This window comes from Nothobranchius furzeri, chromosome 3, assembly GCF_043380555.1.
Source record: "Nothobranchius furzeri strain GRZ-AD chromosome 3, NfurGRZ-RIMD1, whole genome shotgun sequence".
Taxonomy (NCBI): Eukaryota; Metazoa; Chordata; class Actinopteri; order Cyprinodontiformes; family Nothobranchiidae; genus Nothobranchius; species Nothobranchius furzeri.
The window spans coordinates 65,602,071-65,627,249 of record NC_091743.1 but is presented as its reverse complement, the minus strand read 5'-3'; the positions used below and the strand labels follow the sequence as shown (position 1 = coordinate 65,627,249).

The 25,179-nt window shown below is 40.0% G+C and overlaps 1 protein-coding gene across 2 annotated transcripts in view; it reads left to right on the top strand.

Moving 5' to 3' along the window:
* gnai2b (guanine nucleotide binding protein (G protein), alpha inhibiting activity polypeptide 2b) overlaps window positions 1-25,179 on the top strand; it is a 78,972-nt gene that overhangs the window by 44,674 nt on the left and 9,119 nt on the right. For both annotated transcript variants that reach the window (XM_054730552.2, XM_015958919.3), the window contains exons 3-4: window positions 5,918-6,059; window positions 22,817-22,977. In XM_054730552.2, the coding sequence (XP_054586527.1) occupies window positions 5,918-6,059; window positions 22,817-22,977 (303 nt within the window). The remainder of the gene's footprint in view (window positions 1-5,917; window positions 6,060-22,816; window positions 22,978-25,179) is intronic.

Genomic DNA, 25,179 nt, shown 5'->3' with positions numbered 1-25,179 from the left:
ACCATTTGTTAGAAATCAGTAAATGCATTTTGTCCTCACTGGCTCCTGTAGAAGGAAACATGGCATCTAATAGGGAGCCTAAGTCTCCTTCCTTTCCGGTCGGCTCACGGGCCCCCGGAAGAACGGAAAAATGAATGCAGGTCAACGGGGCTAAAATAACTATTTTCTAATCTGCTTTGCCTTATGCCCTGGATCACACCAGTGTTGGGAGTAACGCCGTTTAAGTATAACGGCGTTACTAACGGCGTTCTTTTTTAGGCAACAGAATTATCTTCCATCCCCACACAACCTTCCATCCAAGGCCGGATTAACCATATGGGCAACTGGGCAATTGCCCAGGGCCCACGAACTCTAAAGGGCCCAGGGCAGCAAGGGCACGAGCAAAATACTGTATCTGTAATTTCCCGCTTTATGAGGATAGGGTGACCGTACGTCCCGTTTTCCCCGGACATGTCCACTTTTCACTCTCTGTCCGGGCGTCCGGACTGGGGGGTTCTTGTATTGATGAAAATGTCCGGCTTTTCATCCAGGAGCCGGGATCGAATTATGGGGGAGTTGGATATCCTACACATCCAGGGGAACCGGAAAAAAGTTTTCTACCAATATTACATCATTTATGGACTCTTTTGAGCAGAGAGCGGCACAGCGCTGCTTTGTTGCGCAGCGATCCAGGCAGCTGCTTCCAGCGCACGGTCCATTCTCAAAGTGGCGCAACCAAAAAACTATAATTAACACATGATCGTTCATGTCCGCACATGTTCTCTATTTTCTGTCTTATTTGCGCCTGAAGCGCTCTGTTACTGCGGAGCTCATCACCTGTGCTGCGGTGATTTCACCTCACTGACGCAGCATCGAAACGCGCACTCCGCTTTGTAGTCAGGAGATCCCTTTGATCTGCTCAAAAGTAACCGATGAGGAGAAAAAGTACGAATCCGGGCAGCAGTTTTTCTGGAGAGTTTAGAGGAGATGCAGGAAGATGAGAGACAGACAGGACAGGAAATAGTTAAATAAAAACAAGAAAACAAAACAAAAAGTAAAATGTAGGTAGATTTATCTCCATTACACGTTTTTACCTGTATAAAGCAATAAGTTATACACATGTAATATTTATACATCTGATACAATTCAGATCACCTTCAAAACTCAGTCAGACACCCAGGGCCGTTTCAAGACATTTTGGGGGCCAAGGCAAAATGACCACCCCCATAACAGGGCTCCCCAGAAGCCTCTGTGTAATCCATACCCTCTCCAGGAGTGTTAGTTATACAGTGTTTATAAAAGCCCCTCAGACATTACTGACATGTTCTAATATTATCAGATGAAAAACTAAATTATCAGACATGCTGTCTCATCTGCTGCTTTTATAAACTTGCAAAAAGTAACAAAACCATTTGAAAGCCACTATTTGTGGATTCTCTGAAAGTTTCCATGGAGTGTGTGACAACTTATTTTTTCATTGATCCTATCGTCTAATCTCACAGCTGAAACAAGCATCCTTGATAATCTGTGCACAGGAAGCTTACCGATGCTGTAGTAAAACAAAAGGTAATAATTTATTATGAATAAAACCTTGTTGCAGCATTAAAGCAGAAAAATGAGATTTTGCAATAAATATGCTAAATGGTTACATATGAATTGTTTTAGAGCCCTTTTATTGGCAGAATCTGATATTAATTTAGTTCTTTCAAAAAAATGGGTCCCAACGTGGTTTGTGTGGCGTTGCCATAGTGTGACGTCATAGACACAGATCCCCTGTCCTCTTTTTTGGAAATGGAAATATGATCACCCTATATTCAACAAACTGTCCACCCGGGCTTTTGCGCTGCACAGAGACGCTTCGCTGCCTACGACTGAATGTCAGTTGAGAGTCAGTCTCTTGCAGACTGACCAATAAAGAGAGGGCCTCAAGTTAAGACCCTCTCCTCATTGGTCAGTCCACACGAGGTGGGTCAAAGGTTACCCTGAGCAGGTTACATGATGTCAGACATTCAAGTATTGAGTATATTTACTGCATATTACAGTAATATATTTTGCATGTGACCATATTATGGTGATCCTTGGGTTGTGATGATGGGGCCCTTGAATATTTTTGCCCAGGGTACAACAAAGTGTTAATCTGGCCCTGCTTCCATCCCCGTACTGGGGATGAAAGGTTGTGCGTTACTATGTGCTTGTCGAACGTTGAGCAACAGTGTGAGGCTTTCTGACCACCACACTTCAGCTGCAGCCAGGGAGAGAGAGGAGTCGGTAACGCACTTACAAACACGATGATGCTGGGTGGTCGGAGACCCTCAGTGTTCTCGCTGTCACTGCATGCTGTAGACACAATAGAGCAGTGATGGGAATACCGCAGTTTAAAATGACCACGTTACTAAAACAATTTTTTTTTCAGCAACAAGCAAACTAATTAATTACGTCTTCTTTTATCAAAACGTTGTTTCTGTTACTGATAAGGAAATGCGTGCGTTAAGCAGCGCAGTGTGTTGAAGCTGTCATCAGCTGATCAGGAGCTAAAGAGGCAGATGTTTTCATCCAAGCGCATCACGGCCCGTGAAGAACAAGGAAGATGTGATGAATAAAATAGTCTACGGCTGCAGACCCACAGATTCGCTGCTGCAGGTGGGAATCTGCAGCCGTGCCCTTCTTGGCGTGACAGCGGGATGTTCCGAAGGTCCGCTCACCCATTCATCGCTCAGACGCCACGGTCTTCTACCTTCCTAGATCATCCAGCTGTAACCTGTTTCTGATCATGTCTTTAGTCCCGCTGTAACACTGATGCATCAGTCTCAGACGTCATGGAGCTCAGGTGTTATCAGAACTACCTGTGTGTGTTTACCACCCAGCTTCAGCTCTTCTGTGGTTGGGTCTGACCCAAGTTAGTAAATATAAGTCCTCCATCTGGCTTGTGCCTCTTCTAGTGTCATTTTAAAGGATTTTATTTATTTATTTAACCAATACTAGATTACCAGCAACAGAAATGCTGCTAAAACACAATTACGTGAAGCTGGAAAAATTAAAATACTGTGCAAAATTACATTTATTTCTGTAATTTAACTAGACTGAGAGACAATTTAAAGGCTCGGGAACCTTTACAGGTTTTTCTATTTGCAATTTAAAATTTTAGGTGATTGGGGTCTTGTTAAATATCACTCAGTGACCTTTTAATAGTCTAGATTAGTGTAATCTTCCTGTTAGTAGTTCCTCCTGTTAAGTGCTTATTTATTTAAATTATGCAGGTTTATAAAAAACATTTGGACATACATTTTTTTATGTTCCAGTCATTACTCATTTATATTTCACTATTGCAGCACTTTATAGCAAATTAAGTAAGTTCAAGTTAGAGGGGAACCCATTTTTCTAGCATTCTTTAATGAAAAACGTAACTTAGTAGTTATTTTTCTTGGTAATTAGTTACTTTCATAATCTCGTAACTCAGTAACTGAGTTACCTTTTTACAAAGTAATCAGTAACTATAGCTAATTACTTTTTAAAAGTAATGTTCCTAACACTAGATCACACATATGTTGTACTGCAATTTAAATGAAAACTAATGATGGGTGTTTCGACCACACCAGTCATGTACTTTGAGCTTTATCAGCTTGTAAAAGTTCATAATTAGCATGACTACATTGGCACGTCGCATATGTAACATCACCACAGAATCTCCTCTCCCCTAGCATAGCTGCTACTTACCACATGGCCAGATTTATTGTGGTTCTTTCCTCCTGAAGGAAGGATTTGAAGTTTGCTAAACTTACAGCCATTTTCTCTCAGTTTTCTTCGTGTCTGGTTCGATGACATCACTTTCGTGATGCGCATTTGTAGTCCTGGTATTATTTTCACACAAAACCTAAATAATGTTTCACCCCGTTTGAAAATAAGTGCGTTCTTGGTATCAAAAGCTTCTTTAAAATTCATGGAAATCATATGTGAAATCCATGGCACATAACAAGCGATATTAGAAAATAGCGTTTTTAGTCCCATTGACTTGCATAAATTTTTTCGTTCTTCTGGGGACCCATGGTCCGAAGTAGATGGGCGTGACTTAGGCTCCCTATGGCGTCGCCTAGAGACTAAGGCCTAGTCCACACGTAGCCGGGTTTTTAAAAAAACGAATATCCGCCCCTCCAAAAACTTGCATCCACACCACCTCATTTAAAAAAAAAACTGTCCACACGTACCCGGATAAATACGTTGTTAAGGACATGCCAGACCTGTAGGCGGCAGTACTTCCCCCATTCTTAACCTCGTCCTTCGTCTGTGGTCTTCCGCATGGAGCGGTAATTCCGCTTGCTAAAACAAACAAGCAAAAAGCGCTTGGACAATTGATAAAGCGAGTGCAGCTCTGAGGGCATCCATGCTGTCGGCTAGTGTAAACACATGTCGCACACGTGATGTCAGCATTTTTTTGCCGCGGAAAGTGACGTTGCGGACCTTAAAACTCCGGTTTTGTCTGTCCACACGCAGACACCCAAAACGGAGAAAACACAGCTCTTCACTTTGGCCGGAGTTTTTAAAAAGATCCGTTTTCGTGTGAAAAAAACATTTTCGTGTGGATGACAGACCAAAACGTAGAAAAATATCTACGTTTTGGCAGATCCCCGGCTACGTGTGGACAGGGCCTTAGATCCATTCCCATGTATTTTAAATCATATCTAAAATCAGTGAGGTCCAATGCAGACCCCTTCTCTGTGCAGCAGTGGTTCATTTTGCTTCTGATCAGCTCTTCAGAGGAATCTGACAGATGGTCTTATTAAATAAATAACTGTTCAGACTTTCCTCCTCCGTGCTTTTACCTTTGATATTTAGCCTCAGCAACTAGAATCTGAGCCAAATACATAAAACAGCTTAAAACACAGGATTTTTTTTCAGGTACATCTTCTTGGATTTAATTTTAGTGTTCATATGAAAATATTTAGCTGCTCATATTTATCATATTCTAACACAATGAACCCTATTTCTCCCTTTATATAAGTTTTATGACACAAAAATAATAAAATCTCAATTTTAACTGCAGCCCTCAGAGTTTCTTTGTGACTGTGCAGCTACACATTTGACTACCAACAGAACTGAAGGCGGGAATAATGGAAAATACTAAAAAGGTGAAAATAATGGATGTCGTTTTTTGTTTTTCTCTGGTTGACACATCCGTTGTTGCATTAGTGCAATTAAACCTTCATGGAGGTAATAAAAGCAATACTTCTGCTGCTTTCATCTACCCTCAATATGTTTTTTTGGTTACTGTGCACTTAACTTGCAAATGTAAAACATTATGATCACTTAACACTGTCCAGTTTGCAGGAATGATAAATTACAATAACCAAGACTGCTTGTCTTTATTTAATCATGTTGGAAACAAACTATAGAGATCAGCTCATCATGGGTTTATTATATAAAGCATGGTGATGCAATACTGTGTTATTACTTTCATTTTGTGAAGTAGAATTTTGGAGAGAAACCATTTGAGATTATGTTAATCTACCAAGCCTGACACTTTACTGTGTATCCGAGCATTACAACATCCTGTCATATTGTAACATTTTTTATAGATTTATTAACATTTATGCAGTGAAATTATTGTTGCATGGCAGCAATAGCTCAAGAGGGTTGTAGGATTGATCCCGGCTCCTGGTAGAGAGTGCTTCTGTTGTGTCCTTGGGCAATATGCTTAACCCACCTTGCTTGCTGGCGGTGGTTGGAGGGACCAGTGGCGCCTGTGCTCTGCAGCCTTGCCTCTGTCTGTGCGCCCCAGGGCAGCTGTGGATACATTGTAGCTCGTCACCACCAGGGTGTGAATGGATGAATGACTGATTGTGTTGTGAAGCACTTTGGGGGGGGGGGGGGGGGTTAAGTCTCCCTAAGGCGCTATACAAATACAGTCCATTTAACATTTACCATACTATGTGAAATTTTTCAGGATCATCCATGAAGACGGATACTCAGAAGACGAGTGCAAGCAGTATCGAGCGGTGGTGTACAGTAATACCATCCAGTCTATCATGGCTATTGTTAAAGCCATGGCCAGTCTCAAGATAGACTACAGCAACCCTGCCAGAGCGGTAAGATACACAAACACACAAATATCCATTTTTACTTCGTTGGATCTTTCAACTGCAGGTACTAGCATCAGATAACCACATTCAATAGAGTCTTTAGTAAAAGCAAGGCCAGATGCAAATATTCTTTAGTTTGTGAGATGTAGTGTCATGAATGTCCTGTTTTTGACCTAAAGGTCATGATCTGCTCGTCTGCTCGAGCAGAGACATACAGTCTCTGACACAGGCCTAATCTACATGAGATAGTGGCCAAGGTCTTTCATGCACTCTGCTCATCTAAACTGCTTCACCTCTGTTACAGCTCAAGATGAAGACGAAGAACTCTCTTGATAAATACATAATCAAACAACGTTTGTTATTGCCAATAACAATGTGAGCCCAATGTTCGATCAATCTGTGAAATGACAATGTTATTACTTGATATTATAATCCTGTGATTTTACAAGTAATTATAATCATGGACATTTGCACTAGACACTGATGATACGTAATGCTAAAGTCACTCGACACATTTCCTTTTCTCTGATCCAATCAGAACCGTCGTTTCTGACGCGAGGCGTGGTTTTCTGTGGTGTTTGTATAAACCCTCTTTTGCATGTCAAATTCTGATTCACCAGTAAACCAAAATATGACAATTATAAAAACTATTCCACGCCACCTTTTCTTTAGTTCTAAGCATTCTAGAGAAGTCTTGGACAGGCCATCCGGATTTCCTCTTCAGCTAAAAGAACCGCTACAAGCTGGATAAAATCTGTTGCAAGTTACACCTGACCGCAACGGTTCCTTCAGAATAAAAGCTGAACCTCACGACCCCTTCAGGGTCTCGCTGATGCCAATGATAACCTGTCGTGACCTGGAAGCATTCCAAGACTAGTTTGGTTGGCACCGTTGCTTTTCTACCGGCTTCGGTTCCAAGGAGGGTCCAAGAGGACCTCGACATTCTGGATATAAACAGAGGCTTCCCCTGGGTACGTAGACTGACAGATGGCGTCTCATGTGTGTTATAAATCTCCAACTAAAGTTCAGAGCGAAACATTCACTTCCACTCAGAACTAAATGCTTCTCCGGATCCTAAGGTTCTGATAGCAACATTCCACACATACCCCATCATCTCACGTCTCACTCCACCTTAGTACCATCAGTCCACCGAGTGTTTAAAGTTAGTCTTGTTTAAATTGTGTAGAAATACATTTCTTAACTATTATAAACCTGACTCTCTTTCTTTCCTCGGAGTTAATACGAAGTGTCAAGTAATCCCTGCAATAAAAAGTTCTGATCTTCTGGTTAAAATATTCAAAGATCCATCAGATTGATATTTCATATTTCTATGGAATCTCACATTTTATGGTTTATAAGTAAGATGTAATATAATAATAATAATAATAATAATACATTTTATTTGAGGGTGCCTTTCTCAAACCCAAGGTCACCTTACAAAGACAAAAACAAAAATCAACAGAGGTTAGATAGGGGAATAAGAACAAACAAGATACATAAAAATTTGAAACAATTCTTAAGTCTAGGTCTAAAGGGAATAAATTTGTTTGAATAAGTGGGTTTTGAGGTGTGCCTTGAATAATGGAAAAGAGTACGTATTTCTAATGGCAGAGGGAAGTGAGTTCCAGAGCCGTGGAGCAGAGCAGCTGAAAGCTCTGCTCCCCATGGTGGTAAGGCGAGCTTGAGGTTGAACCACATGAAGTGCAGATGAGGATCTAAGAGATCGGGAAGTGGTAGCAATAGTTAGTAAATTACATAGATAAAGTGGAGCCATGCTATGTACAGATTTAAATGTAAGTAGTAGGATCTTGTATATGATCCTGGTTTCTATTGGCAACCAGTGTAGGTTTTTAAGAACAGGAGTGATGTGATTTCTTGAGGGGGTCCCAGTAATGATGCATGCTGCAGAGTTCTGGAGAAGTTGGAGTTTATGAAGGGATTTAGTTGGGAGACCAAATAGAAGGGAATTACAGTAGTCAACGCGAGAGGTGATGAGACTATGAACGAGGATTGCAGCAGCATGAGGCGTGAGAAAAGGACGGAGTCTGTTGATATTGCGAAGATGGTAATATGCGACTCGAGTAACATGGCTAATGTGAGATTGGAATGAAAGTGTACCATCTAGTATGACACCAAGACTTTTTACCTGTAAGGATGGGTGAACTGTGGAGTCGTCAATATTGATAGAGAAGTTGGGAGAATTTTTTAAAACAGAAGCGGTGCCAATGAGTAGGAGTTCCATTTTATTACTATTTAGTTTAAGTAGGTTCTAAGAGAGCCAAGATCTAATTTCAGATAGACAGTGAGAGAGGGAGATTGGTGGAAGGGATGCATTTGGATTGGAGGAAATGTACAGCTGGGTGTCATCAGCATAACAGTGAAAATCAATGTTGTATTTGCGGAAAATGTAACCAAGGGGAAGCAAATAGATGATAAATAAAAGAGGGCCTAGAACTGAGCCTTGGGTAACTCCTGCAGTAACCGGGGAAGAACTAGAAGAGTGAGACTGAAGTTGAATGAACTGAGTACGATCCGATATGTATGAGGTGAACCAGGCTAGGGATGTGTGACTAATGCCAATAGATGCTAATCTTTTGAGAAGTATGCTGTGAGAAATGGTGTCAAATGCAGCACTTAGATCTAGTAAAACCAGAATGGAGAGATGGCCTGAGTCTGCTGCCATTAGTAGATCATTTGTGATTTTTACTAGTGTTGTCTCCGTGCTGTGTTGTGGTCCGAAACCAGATTGGAATTGTTCTTGTAGATTATGAGAATTGAGATATGAGTGAAGCTGAGAAGCAAAAACTACCCATCGTTACAGAGAGAAGGAACTAAAGGCATACTAGTGATGGCGTGCTTTCACACCCCCTATTGTTCTTTTTAATTCACTGTCTGTACTCACTGTGCCCTCTTGTTTTCAATCTAACAGGTGAAAAGTCTCCTCAGCCTTCATTAGTGTCTACAGGAGCGGTCAATCACTAAATCAAACAAATCAGCTGTGTTCATGATCTAAGACATGCAGGTGAATAATATGACCAAAACTGAAGAAAGATCCTGAGAGGAGGAATCATGTGACCTCAGGGAAAGGCTGTAGTGAGTTGGTAATCCAAAATGCAGGTGTTGAAGTGCTTGTTGATAACAGACAGGCACATTACTTTAGAAGCTACAAGTGGCTAGCTGACAGGAACCTTCCGAGCGGCGCGGCTCAGCGGCAGACAACTTCTCATAGCATGGACAGCCGGTAGTGTGGCGCGGTGAGAAATTGATGGTGTGTGAGGATATGAGGAGCTCGGGTAGAGACGAGAAAGTGTCAGTGACTGAGCGTTTGCCAGGTGAGAGGAGAGTTTATGTGGGTCGTAGTGGCAGAGCAGATTGACTAACATGTTTAGAAGTAATTACAAATGAAGGAAAAGTAAAAGCATGCACAAAAGAAAAAATACATATTTAAGCTGTATTTACAAGCGAAATAGGATGATCGTTAGGTCTGCATTTGATCTTAATTCTCTCCCGATTCAGAAAACTATTGTGGTTGGATGTTCTTTTTCTCTTTTTAGCTTCATGATAAAGGTTTTCTTTGTTTCTTCTGAGGCTCTGCCACAATAAACATATTACAATAAATGCTAACCAGGTATAGCTCGTCTGACCTGAGGCGTGAAGTTAGATTGCTGCAAAGCGTTACTCCTTCTTGTGAGATAGGTGACGTCGTGAGGCTTCAGGGCAGCGGGTCGGAGAGTCTCAAATTGCAAATGCAGTATCCTTGCCACAGGGAAGGGTGACTGAATGACTTTTCATTCACCATGTAAAGGGTCGTTTTAGCTCCTATGGCTCCAGAAAATATGAAGAAGTTACTTAGTATGCCTTTAAATGATCATTGCTATCCTTAGGCCATAATAAAATCCTTTTTATCGCTAGAATTCTGTGATTGTGCATTCTGTACAGATGCCGAGGATTTCAGTGAACAAAGATTATTTCAAGGCTATGACACCTATGGAAAGCCAGGTCTGCTTCTCACATCTTTTCCCCGTCTCACAATTCTTTTTCTGTCAATAACACTGCTAAGCTGTGCCAGTAAAACAAACATGTGATCATGTGGTTTGCAGCATGCACCTGTTCACAGCAGCCTTTTTGTCTACAGAAGCACTGATGTGGTCGGAAGCGAGGAAAACAATGGAATCCTTTTCCTCGTGCAGCTCTGTGTGCTGCAGGGATACAGCCCTTGTTTCCCAACCACATTTTCTCCATCTTTGATTTGCTCTGCCACAAAGTTGTTTAATAATACAAAACTCAAACTGCATAGGCAGTCAGGAAGTACTCTATTGGGAAATGGATGTTTTCAAAAGATGCTTTTTGTAACTTCAGAATGACTGAATTTGTGATCGTAGGAATATCCAGCTGTATCGCTTCAGCAATCTTTTTTTTTATACCAAATTAATAAAAAGAAATGTCAAATTATACTTCCAATGCTTACAACTTTGAAAGTTTTTAAAAAATACACCAGAAAGTAAACACTGACAAATCAATATTGTAACTAAAAAAATACTAATAAATGAATATCTACCTAAGTAGCTTCCACTTGGTTTTCGTCCTGGTCGTGGAACTGTGGACCAGCTCTTTACCCTTGCTAGGGTGATGGAGGGGTCATGGACGTTTGCCCAACCAAACAATACATGTGTTTTGTGGATCTGGAAAAGGCTTATGACCATGTGCCCAGGGACACCCTGTGGGGGATGCTCCAGGAGTATGGGTTGGATGGTCTTTTGTTAAGGGCCATTCAGTCCTTGCACCAGAGGAGCTGAATTTGGTCCGCATAGCCGGCAGTAAGATGGACCTGTTCCCGATGAGGGTTTGACTCTGCCAGGACTGCCCTTTGTCGCTGAACCTGTTCATAATCTTTATAGACAGGATTTCTAGGTGCAGTCATGGTGTGGAGGGTGTGGAAGGTTTGGTGGCAAGAGAATCTGGTCTCTGCTTTTTGCAGATGATGCAGTCCTCCTAGCTTCATCAAGCTCTGACCTTCACCTCTTGCTCGGGAGGTTTGCATCCATGTGTGAAGCGGCTGGGATGAGGATCAGCACCCCCAAATCTAATCTGAGACCATTGTTCTCGCCCGGAAAAGGGGGGTTTGCCAACTCCGAGATGGGAGAGAGGTCCTCCTCCAAGTGGAGGAGTTTAAGTATCTCTGGGTCTTGTTCACGAGTGAGGGAAGTAGGGTGCGGGAGATTACCAGGCGAATTGGGGCAGCATCTGCAGTGATGCGGATGCTGAACCGATCTGTCGTGGTGAAGAAGGAGCTGAGCCTGAAAGCAAGGCTCTCAATTTACTGGTTGATCTTTGTCCCAATTAGGGCTGCAACTAACGACTATTTTAATAGTCGACTAGTCACCGACTATTGAAACGATTAGTCGACTAATCGAATAATTATTTCATTTTTCTTAAATTTAGTATGAGATTGCTTTAATTATGTGAAAAATGATAATAAACACAAGAAAGATGGGTACTTCAATGGAAAATGCATATTTTATTTAACTTTGCTGCTGATAGGCCAATTCATGCTAAAAGTAAATAAAAATGCCCTGTCTAACACCAATTAGGCACTGTGCTCAGTCAGTATAGACATAAATGCATAAATAAAATTAAAATACTTTTATCCGGCACAGTCGGGCATAACATTAAATCTCTCCTTTTTAAAAGCGAAAATATGTTTGAAAAATGTACAATATACATCCAAAACAAAACTTATTGGCTTTCGTGTTATTTTAATCTTACCAAGGGGAGTCAGACTGTTTCATTCAACTGCCCGACGTGCTTTCTCTTTAAGTGTTCATGCATCACCGAGGTGCTGCCGTGATACGTGAGGACTGCTTTGCAAATAATGCAGGTAATCTTTTTATTCACCGAATCCAGGCTAGAATGCTCCCAAACTTTAGATGTTTTGGTACGTGTAGCTGCGGTGTTGGACGCCACCATGTAGCTGCTGTGTTGGACGCCGCCATTTCTGTTAGTTGTCGCTCAGCAGAGAAGCTATTGCGCATGTGCGAATCTCGGCAGAGATTGTAATGAAACTGAGAAGTTAAGGAATCTGGGTCGTTATCAGAAGAACAGGGTGGATCAAAAGCAGCAGAAACATTTCTAACTGTGCTCTCATTAAGAAAACGAGAACTAACCATATGGCGAGCAGGAGGTGGGGATGCAGAAACTGACAAGTTAAAGAAAATGCAACGGTGATCTGAAATATAAATGTCCTCAGGACAAACACTGTCAGCATTTGGACCCAGGGTAAAAACAAGGTCCAGAGTGTGCCCTGGTGTGTGTGGGGCCAGAAACATGCTGGGTAAAGCTGAAGGAGTCCATAAGGCTGGAGAAATTCATGGCAAAGTGATCAGAGGGATCATCAACGTGGTATATATGTTTATGTTTATTTATTTGGCAGACGCTTTTATCCAAAGGGAATTACAATTTATAACCTATAGGGCATGTTGTGATCTGAAGGGGAAACCGGAGTACCCGGAGGAAACCCGCGCATACATGGGGAGAACACGCAACTCCACGCAGAAAGGCCGCAGCCGAATTTCAAACCTGCAACCTTCATGCTGCGAGGCAACAGTGCTAACCACTGCGCCACTATGCAGCCCATCATCCTGGTGATATTTAGACATCAGTTTGCAGGAATAACAAAACATACCCTCTGATATTTGGAGATAAACTACATCTACCTACACTGTGATCCTCTACAGAAAATTACATATGCATTGTCTTTAAGAATTTTAATGGTTAGTCTGCAAGTGTGTGATGGAGATAAAATAAAATAATTATTATTGGATTGATATTGGCACATACTGCATCTTACATGACTCAGATTGGTATCAGAAAAACAAAAATAAAGCATTGTGAGGACATGTTTAATTATTAATAATGAATGTCAAGTTCAGAGTGTCACTGTACCTCTAATGTAGAAACAGAGGATGAGAAGATTAAACAAAGATTCATCACACAACTTTAGACAGAGTAGGTGTTTTGTTTCATCCCGTCATGTAACAATGTCTCCTGCATTGTGTGTGTGTGTGTGTGTGTGTGTGTGTGTGTGTGTGTGTGTGTGTGTGTGTGTGTGTGTGTGTGTGTGTGTGTGTGTGTGTGTGTGTGAGAGAGAGAGAGAGAGAGAGAGAGAGAGAGGCCATCTATAGCATGTATTCTCACTGACAGTTCTGTTAAATGGCTCTGTGTACGTGACGGTACTCTCACACTCCCACACAGCAATTAGTGTGTTAGCCTGTTCACACTTAAACACATCGACACTGTAGAGAAACACTCTCACACACACACACACACACACACACACACACACACACACACGCACACACACACGCACACACACACACACGCACACACACACACAAGCAGAGATGTGCATGTTCATTTAAACTAACAAAAAAAAAACTTGAAATTAATTTTCCACTCACATTTTATCCACTCTACTTGCTTTTTAGTTGATGGAGCAGTTTAAAACTGCATCATCCTACGACAGACCGACAGTGGAGGCTATCAACAGCTGATAATTAAACTCTTTATGTGAAGCCTATTTTAATCAGCTAAAACAAGCAACCAGTGGAGTACAATGAAGTGTATTACTGTCTGTTCTAAGGCTTAAATACAAACACAAAGTTGTAATTAATTTAACAGAAGAGCAAAAGTTAATGTTTTACTTAGTTATATATATATATATATATATATATATATATATATATATATATATATATATATATATATATATATATATATATACACACTCAACAAAAATATGAACGCAACATCTTTGTTTCTGCTCCGATTTTTCATGAGATGGTCTTAAAGATCTAAAATTCATTTCAGATACACAGTATTACCATTTCTCTCAAACATTGTTCACAAATCAGTCTAAATTCTTCATTCTAAAGAGAATTAGAAAATTATGACTGGAAAAAGGTTTATGTGGAAGACACTAATGATGCATATAATGCATTTCTAGACATATTTTTGTCAATCTATGACAGCCATTGTCCACTGAAAAAGTTTTCTGAAAATCTCAAAAAGAAAAAAACATGGATGACAAAAGGTCTGGAAAGAGCATGCAAAAGGAAAAATAAGTTATATAAGATTTTTTTGACAAATAGAACTAAGGAAAATGAAGACAAATATAAGAAATATAGAAACAGATTAACAACTATTTTGCGATATGAAAAGAAAAGTTATTATGAAAAGCTGCTTCAAAAATCTAAAAATAATATAAAGGCTACCTGGAGTGTACTTAATAAGATAATAAAAAATCAGAATAATATATGTTTTCCAACATGTATTGTAAAAGAAGGTAATGTAGCGATTAAGAATATTGAGAGTATAGTCAACGAATTTAATGATTACTTTGTTAATTTAGGTCCCAATTTGGCAAAAGAGATTTCTGTACCAGGAAGACATGATGACAAATTTTTAAATTTTACTTCTTATAAATGCAACTCAATGTTTCTTGGGGGAGTCTGTGAGAGTGATATTATAGATGTGGTGAGTAAATTTAAGAGTAAAAAATCCATGGATTGTGACGGCCTTGATATGTCATTAGTTAAAGAAGTTCTTCATAGTATCCTTCAACCGTTAACTTATATTTGTAACAAATCATTTCAAACCGGAATTTTTCCAGATAAAATGAAAATTGCCAAAGTGATCCCAATATATAAAAATGGAGATAAACAGGTTGTGTCAAATTATAGACCAGTATCTTTGCTGCCTACATTTTCAAAGATTCTTGAAAAACTATTTGAAAACAGACTAAATTATTTTCTTGAAAAATATGATTTATTGAATGACCATCAGTATGGGTTCAGAAGAAATCGATCAACATCTCTAGCAGTAATGGAATTTATTGAAAATATTGCAACAATTGTGGATAAAAAACAGATTGGAATAGGTGTGTTCATTGATTTACGCAAAGCCTTCGATACGATAGATCATTCTTTACTGTTACAGAAATGTGAAAGATTTGGTTTAAGAGGTGTTGTACAACTTTGGTTAAATAGTTACTTGGAAAGAAGGTTCCAATATGTGAGTATTAATAATATGAAATCTAAACTTAGACAAGAAACTTGTGGAGTTCCGCAAGGATCGGTGTTGGGACCAAAGCTATTTTTACTTTATATAAATGATATTTGTACAGCTAGTGATATTTTAAAATATGTGATGTTTGCTGATGATACAAACTTATTTTGTTCTGGAGATAACATAAAGGAATTACTGAAAACAGTGGAAATAGAATTGATGAAGTTAAATAGATGGTTTGTATTTAATAAACTATCACTGAATGAAAGTAAAACAAAATTTATGTTGTTTGGAGGTATTAAGAATAATATTGAAGTAAAATTAAATCTAAATAATGTTGAAATTGAACGAGTAAATGAGACTAAATTTTTAGGAGTAATAATTGATGATAAACTTTGTTGGAAGTCTCACATAGATCATGTGAAACGGAAATTATCTAAGTCTATTTCTATTCTTTATAAAACAAGAGATTTATTGCACAAGAGCTGCCTTTATTGTACACTTCCCTTTGCTTGCCTTATATGAGTTATTGTGTGGAAATTTGGGGGAAAACATACAAAACATATCTGGATTCAATTTTTAAATTGCAAAAAAGAGCTATTAGAATAATAAATAAAGATGGATATAGGGAGTCCACAAACCAATTTTTCGTAGGATCAGCTATGTTAAAATTTAAGGACATTATATATCTTAAAACTTTAGAAATGATGTATAGAGTGGTGAAAAAGAATGTTCCAATTTGTATTTTAAGTATGTTTAAATTAAGAGATGGAAAATATGATTTGAGGGGGTCTTATATGTTTGAAATACCTAAAGTGAGAACTAATGTGAAGTATAGATGTGTGTCGGTTTTGGGAGTGAAGTTATGGAATGGACTTAATGATGAACTGAAGATGTGTTATTCTTTGTCGTTTTTCAAGAAAATTTAAAAAAATTGCATCTTCCAAAGTTATAGAAACTTAGTTTGATGTCCAACCTTGTGTTGATTTGATTTCTTGATTTATCATTGTTTTTTCTTTAAATGTTATGCATCTTAGCTATCAGCCTTGGTTAAGGATTTGATTATGTCTGTGGGAGTTAAGGATAGGCTAATTATAAGCCACTAGGCTTCAACCTATTCCTTTTTTCGGTTGCTTGAGTACTTTTATGTAAAATTGATAAATTGCTGTTGTTGACCGAATAAAAATATCTATCTATCTATCTATCTATCTAAATGTGTGATAGTGAGCACCTGTGCTTTGCTGAGATAATCCATCACACCTCACAGGTGTGCCACATCAAGATGCTGATCCGACATCATGAGTAGTGCACAGGTGTACCTTATACTGCCCACAATAAAAGGTCACCCTGGAATGTGCAGTTTGTTGCTTTATTGGGGGTCTGGGGACTCAGAACCGGTCAGTATCTGGTGTGACCACCATTTGCCTCATGCAGTGCAACACATCGTCTTCGCATAGAGTTGATCAGATTGTCAATTATGGCCTGTGGAATGTTGGTCCACTCCTCTTCAATGGCTGTGCGAAGTTGTTGGATATTAGTGGTATCATGGATTTTATCAATATGTTTATCAATAACCCATTTCCTATAGTGAAGAGAGAAGGAAAAAATGAGCAGACAAGTCAAACAGTTATAACTGTGGCAAGATGCCAAAGCAAACGCCCCGAACATCTGTTCACAGACTTTTATTTATATAGAGGAGGAGTGAGGTCATTGTGTGAGAGAGGGAGAGTCCGTGTGTGTATGAATACAAGAATGTGTGTGTGTGTGTGTGTGTGTGTGTGTGTGTGTGTGTGTGTGTGTGTGTGTGTGAGAGAGAGAGAGAGAGAGAGAGAGAGAGAGAGAGAGAGAGAGAGAGAGAGAGAGAAGATGCAGAGAGGCATAGAGCAGTACATATTACATCCAGTTGGTTGAATCCATGATCAAGAATTAATATACATAGATTTTTCCATAACAAGTGGGAACTGGTACACGCTGTCGTATACGCCGGTCAAGCACATCCCAAACATGCTCAACGGGTGACATGTCTGGTGAGTATGCTGGCCATGCAAGAACTGGGACAATTTCAGGTTCCAAGAATTGTGTACAGATCCTTGCAACATGGGGCCGTGCATTATCTTGCTGAAACATAAGGTGATGTTCATGGATGTATGGCACAACAATGGGCCTCAGGATCTCATCACGGTATCTCTGTGCATTCAAAATGCCATCAATAAAATGCACCTGTGTTATTCGTCCATAATGCCTGCCCATATCATAACCATAACCACACCACTACCATGGGCCACTCGATCCACAACATTGACATCAGCAAAGCGCTCACCCACACGACGCCACACACGCCATCTGCAATCTGCCCTGAACAATGTAAACCGAGATTCATCCGTGAAGAGAACACCTCTCCAACGTGCCAGACGCCATCGAATGTGAGCATTTGCCCACTCAAGTCTCTGTTACGGCGACGAGCTGGAGTCAGGTCAAGACCCTGATGAGGACCACGGACATTCAGTTGAGCTTCCCTGAGATGGTTTCTGACAGTTTGTGCAGACATTGTTTGGTTATGCAAACCAATTATTTCAGCAGCTGTCTGAGTGGCTGGTCTCAGATGATCTTGGAGGAGAACCTGCTGGATGTGGAGGTCCTGGGCTGGTGTGGTTACACGTCGTCTGCGATTGTTAGGCCGGTTGGATGTACTGCCATATTCTCTGAAACGCCTTTGGAGACGGCTTATGGTGGAGAAATGAACATTCAATGCACGAGCAACAGATCTGGTTGACATTCCTGCTGTCATCATGCCAATTGCGTGCTCCCTCAATGCTTGCGGCATCTGTGGCATTTTGCTGTGAGACAAAACTGCACATTCCAGGGTGGCCTTTTATTGTGGGCAGTATAAGATACACCTGTGCACTACTCATGATGTTAGATCAGCATCTTGATGTGGCACACCTGTGAGGTGGGCTGGATTATCTCATCAAAGCAGAAGTGCTGCTCACGATCACACATTTAAGGTTGGTTTACGCTTGACGCATCCGCGAGGTCCACACGGCTCCGCGCGGCAAATTTGCGTCATTTTAACAACCACGTCCCTCCACCGCGTCTCTGCACGGCCCAAAATTTCCACACCGCGCACCTAGGAAATTTTTGAACCACGCGGACGGTCGGACGCGGAAAAACATGGCGGACCGGCAAAAACTAGTATGGCAGAGGTTCGTAAATACAGACATTTGTATGATTCAGCTCTCAAAGATCACCTTGATCAACATGTTGTTAATAATTCTTGGAGAGAAATAGCTCGCACTGTCGGAAAAGACGAAGACGCTGTTAAAAAATGCTGGAATGCCATGTTGTAAACAGTAATTTCTACTTCTACTATGGTGTAGTGTTGGGTACATGCCGTAGAGCTCCATGCTGCCCCGTTCAGTTTGGGAGAATATTGGCTCACCGCAGAGAAAAGCCGCATGAACCATAAACGCTGCGAGTTGTGAAGCGCGTTCCATCCGCGAGCTGCATCACTAAGCAGAAAGTGAATGCGTCAAGCATAAACCAAGCTTTAGACTGATTTGTGAACAATTTTTGAGAGAAATGGTAATATTGTGTATCTGGAATGAATTTTAGATCTTTAAGTCCATCTCATAAAAAAATCGGAGCAGAAACAAAGGTGTTGTGTTTATATTTTTGTTGAGTGTGTGTATATATATATATATATGCATACATACACACACACACACACACACACACACACACACACGTATATTTATAGCATAATAAACATATTAAAACTGAATTACCATTAAGAAGAGCATTGAGACACATATTGGGACAAATCTAAACTTGATTATATCTAAAACCCCCAAATTATATTTATTAATTTTGAAGCATTTGTGAAGGTTTATGATGATGTGCAGTACATAAAGAAAATACTGCTCAACAGTTACTATGACTCATAGAATTGCAAATGGATGAATCACCCATGTGTATCACTGAGATTGTAACTTGGTCGAGATGTTTAATGCCACACAATTGGCAAGATTATGGCTGCCACTGAGTCAAGCAAGCACATTTTCCATACAGTGTCTAGTTTTACCATTAATAGTTGGTTTACTGTGTCCATTTTGTGTGGGGAACATTAACACATTGAATTGGTTCCATAATAACCTCTGTCTTCCTGGCTGGAGAATAAAAATGTAGCAACCATAAAATGTGTTACACCCAAGGCAGTTTGAGTAGAGGAAACAACCATTAACATAGTTATTTAGGTAGATATTGAAATTATAATTAATCAACACTATTAATAATTGGGTGTTATTGTTAGATAAAACTGATACTGACTGGACGAACTTTCTACCCCCATGGAACACAAACGAACATGTTCTCGCGGTCCCCTCAGTCATGGGAATGGGGACCCCTGAAGGATACATCTGGAAATGCGGAAGCTCTCTCTGTACCTGCCACTCAACTGGTGTGGAATTTGCAGTTTGGCTCGACTGCACCCCTCCTCATATGTCGTCACGGAGGAAGGGGCCGTCCTTACGAGGATATCAGAGCTGAAGAGGAATAAGAGAGAATTTAAGCCTGTTATGGCCTTCCGCCCATTCTTCAACGACGAAAGCCGCGCCCCTCTCTACGACGACCCCAAAGGAATCCTCTACACCAGGGGTGTCAAACTCATTTTAGCTCAGGGGCCACATTGAGGGAAATCTAGTCCCAAGTGGGCCGGACCGGTAAATTTAAAAAAAACTTCAGATTGTTTTCTTTGTTTCAATACAATCAATATAAAACAAGGCTGGAGCCTGAGGACAGTGTATCCAAAATAGTACAACACCTGAAGTGTACTTGAAATTTTGAAAAAAAAAATCAATAAATAAAAAAAAAACATTCCTTAGTGATTCAAAGAGCTTACAGATCACATGGCTAGATCCGTTTCATGCAGCACTTAAAGTATATTTGACTCATTTTACTTTACATCTTTTAGCTTTCACCAGCACATCAATATCAGAAGTCACATCCTGAGTGGCAGCCAACTTCAGGATGTGATTCAAGTTCTTGTGTGAGCCTTGAGTGCAGCTTTGTTGTATTTATACTCATTACAGAGAAAACTTGCTCACAAAGATAAGTTTATTTTCACTCTACATTGTAAAGTATGAAAATAAAGTTTACATAACCATCTCGCGGGCTGCATGTTTGACACCTCTGCTCTACACCATCTTTCCCCAGTTGGGGACTGCCAGTCTGATGCAACGTATGAATGAAGTGTGGTGGTCTCTGGAAAACATCACCACTGTCCTCTCTGATATGACCTTGTTTCTGGCAGACAATCCCAAACAGCAAGCTATGAGAACCATGTTGATGGAACACCAACTAGCCCTGGACACTCTTTTCTCCTCCGAAGGAGGACTCTGCGCAAAAATTGGTGAGCATTGTTGCACCTTCGTCCCCTCGTCACGTGACAACTGGACTTTGATCCATGACCGTGTTCAAGTACTCAGCAACTTCCTGAAATCCAGAGAATCAACTGGAGGCTCCTGGAGCTTAATGGATTGGCTCACTACTGGTAGTTGGTATCAGCTCTTGTTAAAATGTCTTGCACCTGTTATTTTTATCCTAGTCATAATTTGCTTGGTTATAAGCTGTGTAAGCCCTTGTCTGAAGAGTATGGTAAACAAGCTAATGACAAATGCTTTGGTACAGTACATGCTCCTGCAGCAAAGAGAGGAGCTGGAAGAAGAAAAAGAATACCTCGTCTGATAAAGCTGGTTTCATTATGATTTCAACAATGTAAACTACAAATTCTGTAACCGTTATTGATTGATGTCCTAGTTATCAGCTCAGTTGATTTTAATATATTTTATCTTTTTACTTTGTCATTATTATAATCATTATTATAATCATCCATTTATTACAGGTTGCCACCTATTGTTGCAGCCTTCTTTTGTTACAGGTTGTTACGTATATTACAGCCTTTTTGGGGTCACTAATTATTTTGTGATCGTTTCGTATGTTAGAGTTTGATTTTTACAGCTACAAACATATTTACCTTAGTCGTAGTATTGTTATTGTTGTTTTTTTCTCTGTTAATTATAGAGGATGAACCTAGCGTTTACAGGGAGGATTGTTAGATAAAAACTGATATTAATTAACTAATGTTAATGTCTTGACTGCTAACATTTGGTGCCTTATTAAACGTGGTTTCGTCCTGTTGGCAAATACCAGGCACCACTAGGTCTTACAGGGAGGATGACCTTGCCTTGGAACCGACCTTCATCAGTAAAACTCCCTTGAGAAAGTCTAGCAATGGCTTTGTTTTATTTAGGGTGCACTTGGAGAAGTTTAGACTCTCTTTACAGCTTTCCCGCCTGAGAGTCTTAAGGAATGTCAAAATGTGTGTGCGTTAATCTTTGTGTGTGCCTAATAAATGCTTTCGGAGGACGTCAGTCTGAGAGAGTGAACTGAGACCCAGGTTTTGTGTGTATTTTTCCTCTCCACTTTGCGAAGTCTAAATTGATTGTTTATGATTGGTATTGGTGTTGATTGATTGATTACTATAACCCCCTGTGCTTTAAACTTTCCCTAAGGTAATGGATTAAAAAAATTACCAAACTGTTATTTATTTTTCTTCTTGTCCAAAAGCACATCAGGAATGCTCTGGCGTTAAGAGACACTTGAGCAGTAGACTGAAATTCATGATTGCTTTACCAAAGGTTTACATTCTTTCAAAGTTTTTTTTATTGCAGTACAGTTGGTCACACTGAGTTTCACATACATGCTGACGGCTGTGATCGCCGCGTCTGAGGCTCCGCTTGTAATTTAACAGTCCCAGTCAATAATAGATCTCCACAGGTGACCAGCATGACTACAGCCCCTACATGTACCGTACATGGTCTTCAGCTCCAGTTTTCCATATTAGCCACCAAAAGAAAACAGACAGATAAATAGTGACTTTCTGTTATTGTGACGGCAGTAAGTAAGGCTCGTTCCTGGTGAGACTCCGCCAAGTGTGCCCGTTTTGACCGATTCTCTTTTCTAGTTGCAGTCAAGGTGTTGAGGGAATCTATTTTGGAGGCCTATGGATCAGGTCTCATTTTTGTAGATTATGTTTTCCTGCTGTCTTCACCAGACTGTGATCTCCAACGCTCACTGGAGCAATTCACAGCTACGTGTGAGGCAGCTGGGGTGAGAATCAGCTCCTCCAAATCCAAGACCATGGACTCAAGTCAGAAAAAGGGTAGAAGGCCTTTTCCAGGTCAGGGTCAAAATTCTGCCCCAATTGGAGGCATTTAAGTATATCAGGGTCTAGTTCACAAGTGAAGAAAAGATTGATTGGAAAGGTGGATTGGTGCTGTGTCTCCTGTGATGCAGGTGTTGTACCGATCTGTCGTGGTAAGGCTACTGCCACCATGACCCAACCCCTGATAAGCAGAGGAAAAGAGATGGACATTTGATTGATAACATCAATTTGTTTCCAAACATGAAGAAAATAATGCTTTTAAACTTTTAGTTTTACATGATGCAAAGCCATGTTTAGTTTGCAGAATATGGACGTGGGTCCTCCTTAATACGATTAACAAGGTGAGATGAAAATCTCTCAAATGAAAGATTTTTACCAGAACATCTTTACAGGTTGGAACATTTCTGTGCAAGTGTTTGCTCAATTATCTTCACTAACCACCCTGTCTTGACTTTCATTGCCTTTTCTCTCACCGCAGGACGATGCCCAGCAGCTCTTCGCCCTTTCTGCCGCTGCCGAGGAGCAGGGCATTCTTCCTGAAGACCTAGCCAATGTGATCAGGCGGCTGTGGGCTGACAGCGGCATCCAGAGCTGCTTTACACGGTCGCGAGAATACCAGCTGAATGACTCAGCAGCGTAGTGAGTAATGGGAAATGATTAAACGCACAGTTTTTGAATTACCACTGTGAGCTCATTCTTGCTTAGCTATAGCAGACTTTGTGTTTTATTAGATATAAATGTAAACGTGTTAAACAGATGTTTTTAAACACTGAATTTATTTATTCACATTAGGTAATTACTGTTGAACTTAATTACAGAACATCATCATTTAAATGCAAACTCAATTTTATATATATATATATATATATATATATATATATATATATACACACGTGGACATTTCAAATTGGTGTTATTGAGGCTGCTTCTCGCTTGGCTTTGGGATGGATTCTATTTGCAGCCTCACTGCTATGAGCTGCAGCGAAATCCTGCCTGAGTTCTCCGGGGGAGTAATGGAGACGGGAAGAAAAGGCCAATAACTTCCAGTTAGTGAATATTTCTCCCTCTGAGGGCTTGATCTTTAATGCTATAACCTGATAAGCAGAGAGGAGAACTAAAAGTAAATAAATGGATGTTTGCCTCAAGGAAATTACATTTTCAACTTAAGAATTAACAGTATTTTACCTTCAAACTCTTCTTTGTGAACATTTTTTTTTATTTCATGGCAGCTCATTTAGAATTAGATAACAAAAAAAATGACATCACTTTGAAAATGTCTTTGTTCTGTATGCTTCCGTTAAATTTGGGAGCAATAAGAAGGTGACGTGCATGACGGGATGGGTCAGTAGAACTAAAATGCCAGATGTATGTACAAGTGTAGGTTGGCAGGGTAACTGAAGCTTCCAGCTGGCTTTTGGAAGATGGTGCAAGGCTTGTGTTAGCAGGGCAGCCAGCATCAAGCATGGTGAAAATGCTTCCACCCCCCACTGACCAACAGTCTGTCAGAAATCAGATTAAATACAAAATGGAGAAATACTGAAATGGATGAGTGCTAAATAAAGAAATAAAGGCACAAAATGACTAATTTATCAAACATTTTTTGTCACCTTTTAAAACATGATTTTGTGCTGATTTGAAGGCAGGCAGATGCAGATCAGACATTAAAACACAGCACTACATCTGTTTTCCCCTTTCATCTAGTGTCCTGTTATTTCCGGGATTTTTTTCTGTGCAACACCAGCAAACACTCCAAAGGAAGTTGGAAATATAACCTTGAAAAAGCAATGTCAAATTTACCAGGAAAACACTGAGACTTTGATTTTTATCTTTAAATCAGTTGTATAAGAAAAGTTTTTTTATTAGAATAAAATGACTTTTTCTACTACATTTGCAACCCAGGAAAGAATATTTGCTAAGGGATACAGACTTAAAACACTTGTTTAGCAGTGGTCTCTAGTAATTTGTACTGGGGGGACACCGGTGCACCATGTCCACAAACTAGAAGTGACGCACATCACAGCTGAGCTTCAGACAGCATGATTTGGACTCTTAATCTCCTGGTATTTGGACATCTCACATCAGATTAGATGGATAACAGCAACAACACTGACTTGCAACGCAGATGTTTTATCTCCACAAATAACACAAGTCTGAAGGAGTTCTGCTGTGTGGTGAAGTTGCTAATGCTAACAATTAGCTTCTACTTGCCAAAACATTTTCTGCTGGACGCTAGACCAGCACCAGCTGTTGAAACTATCAAAACAAAAGATACAAAACATGCAACCAGTTGAATAGCTGGACCGTGCAAACTTTGGCTTTTTGATGTGCTGTATGGTAAGTGTGTGTAGATTTATTCTGAGGGACTCTGTGCATCTATGATTAGTTGTTTGCTTCTTGGTTTGAAGAATTTCCTCATAACTAGCTGATGTTTGCAGAAACTATGCTTATTTTATCAATTAGTCAAATAAGTTTGTAACATCCAAAAGGGTCAATTTTCACCTATATATTGATCAACATAATAAGCTTTCATACACGCCAGAAACTGCAAAGTCAAGGCTGCTCCAGCTGGAGGATCCAGACGCCCAAATCAACCTCTGCCCACTTATTGTTCCTCAACGCAGACATAAATAATCTGTCCCAAGGTCTGACGCAGGAGCTAGACTGCCGAATTCCTCACTAGCTAATGGCAGATCCTACAGGATTTTATAGTTATAAGTCAAATAATCAAGTGATGAATGAACAAGATGTTTAAATGAAATGTTTGAATAGTCTGTGCTTAAATCAATGAATTTGAAATGAATATTGTTCTTACATTGATCAATTTATATCACAAATCAGTAT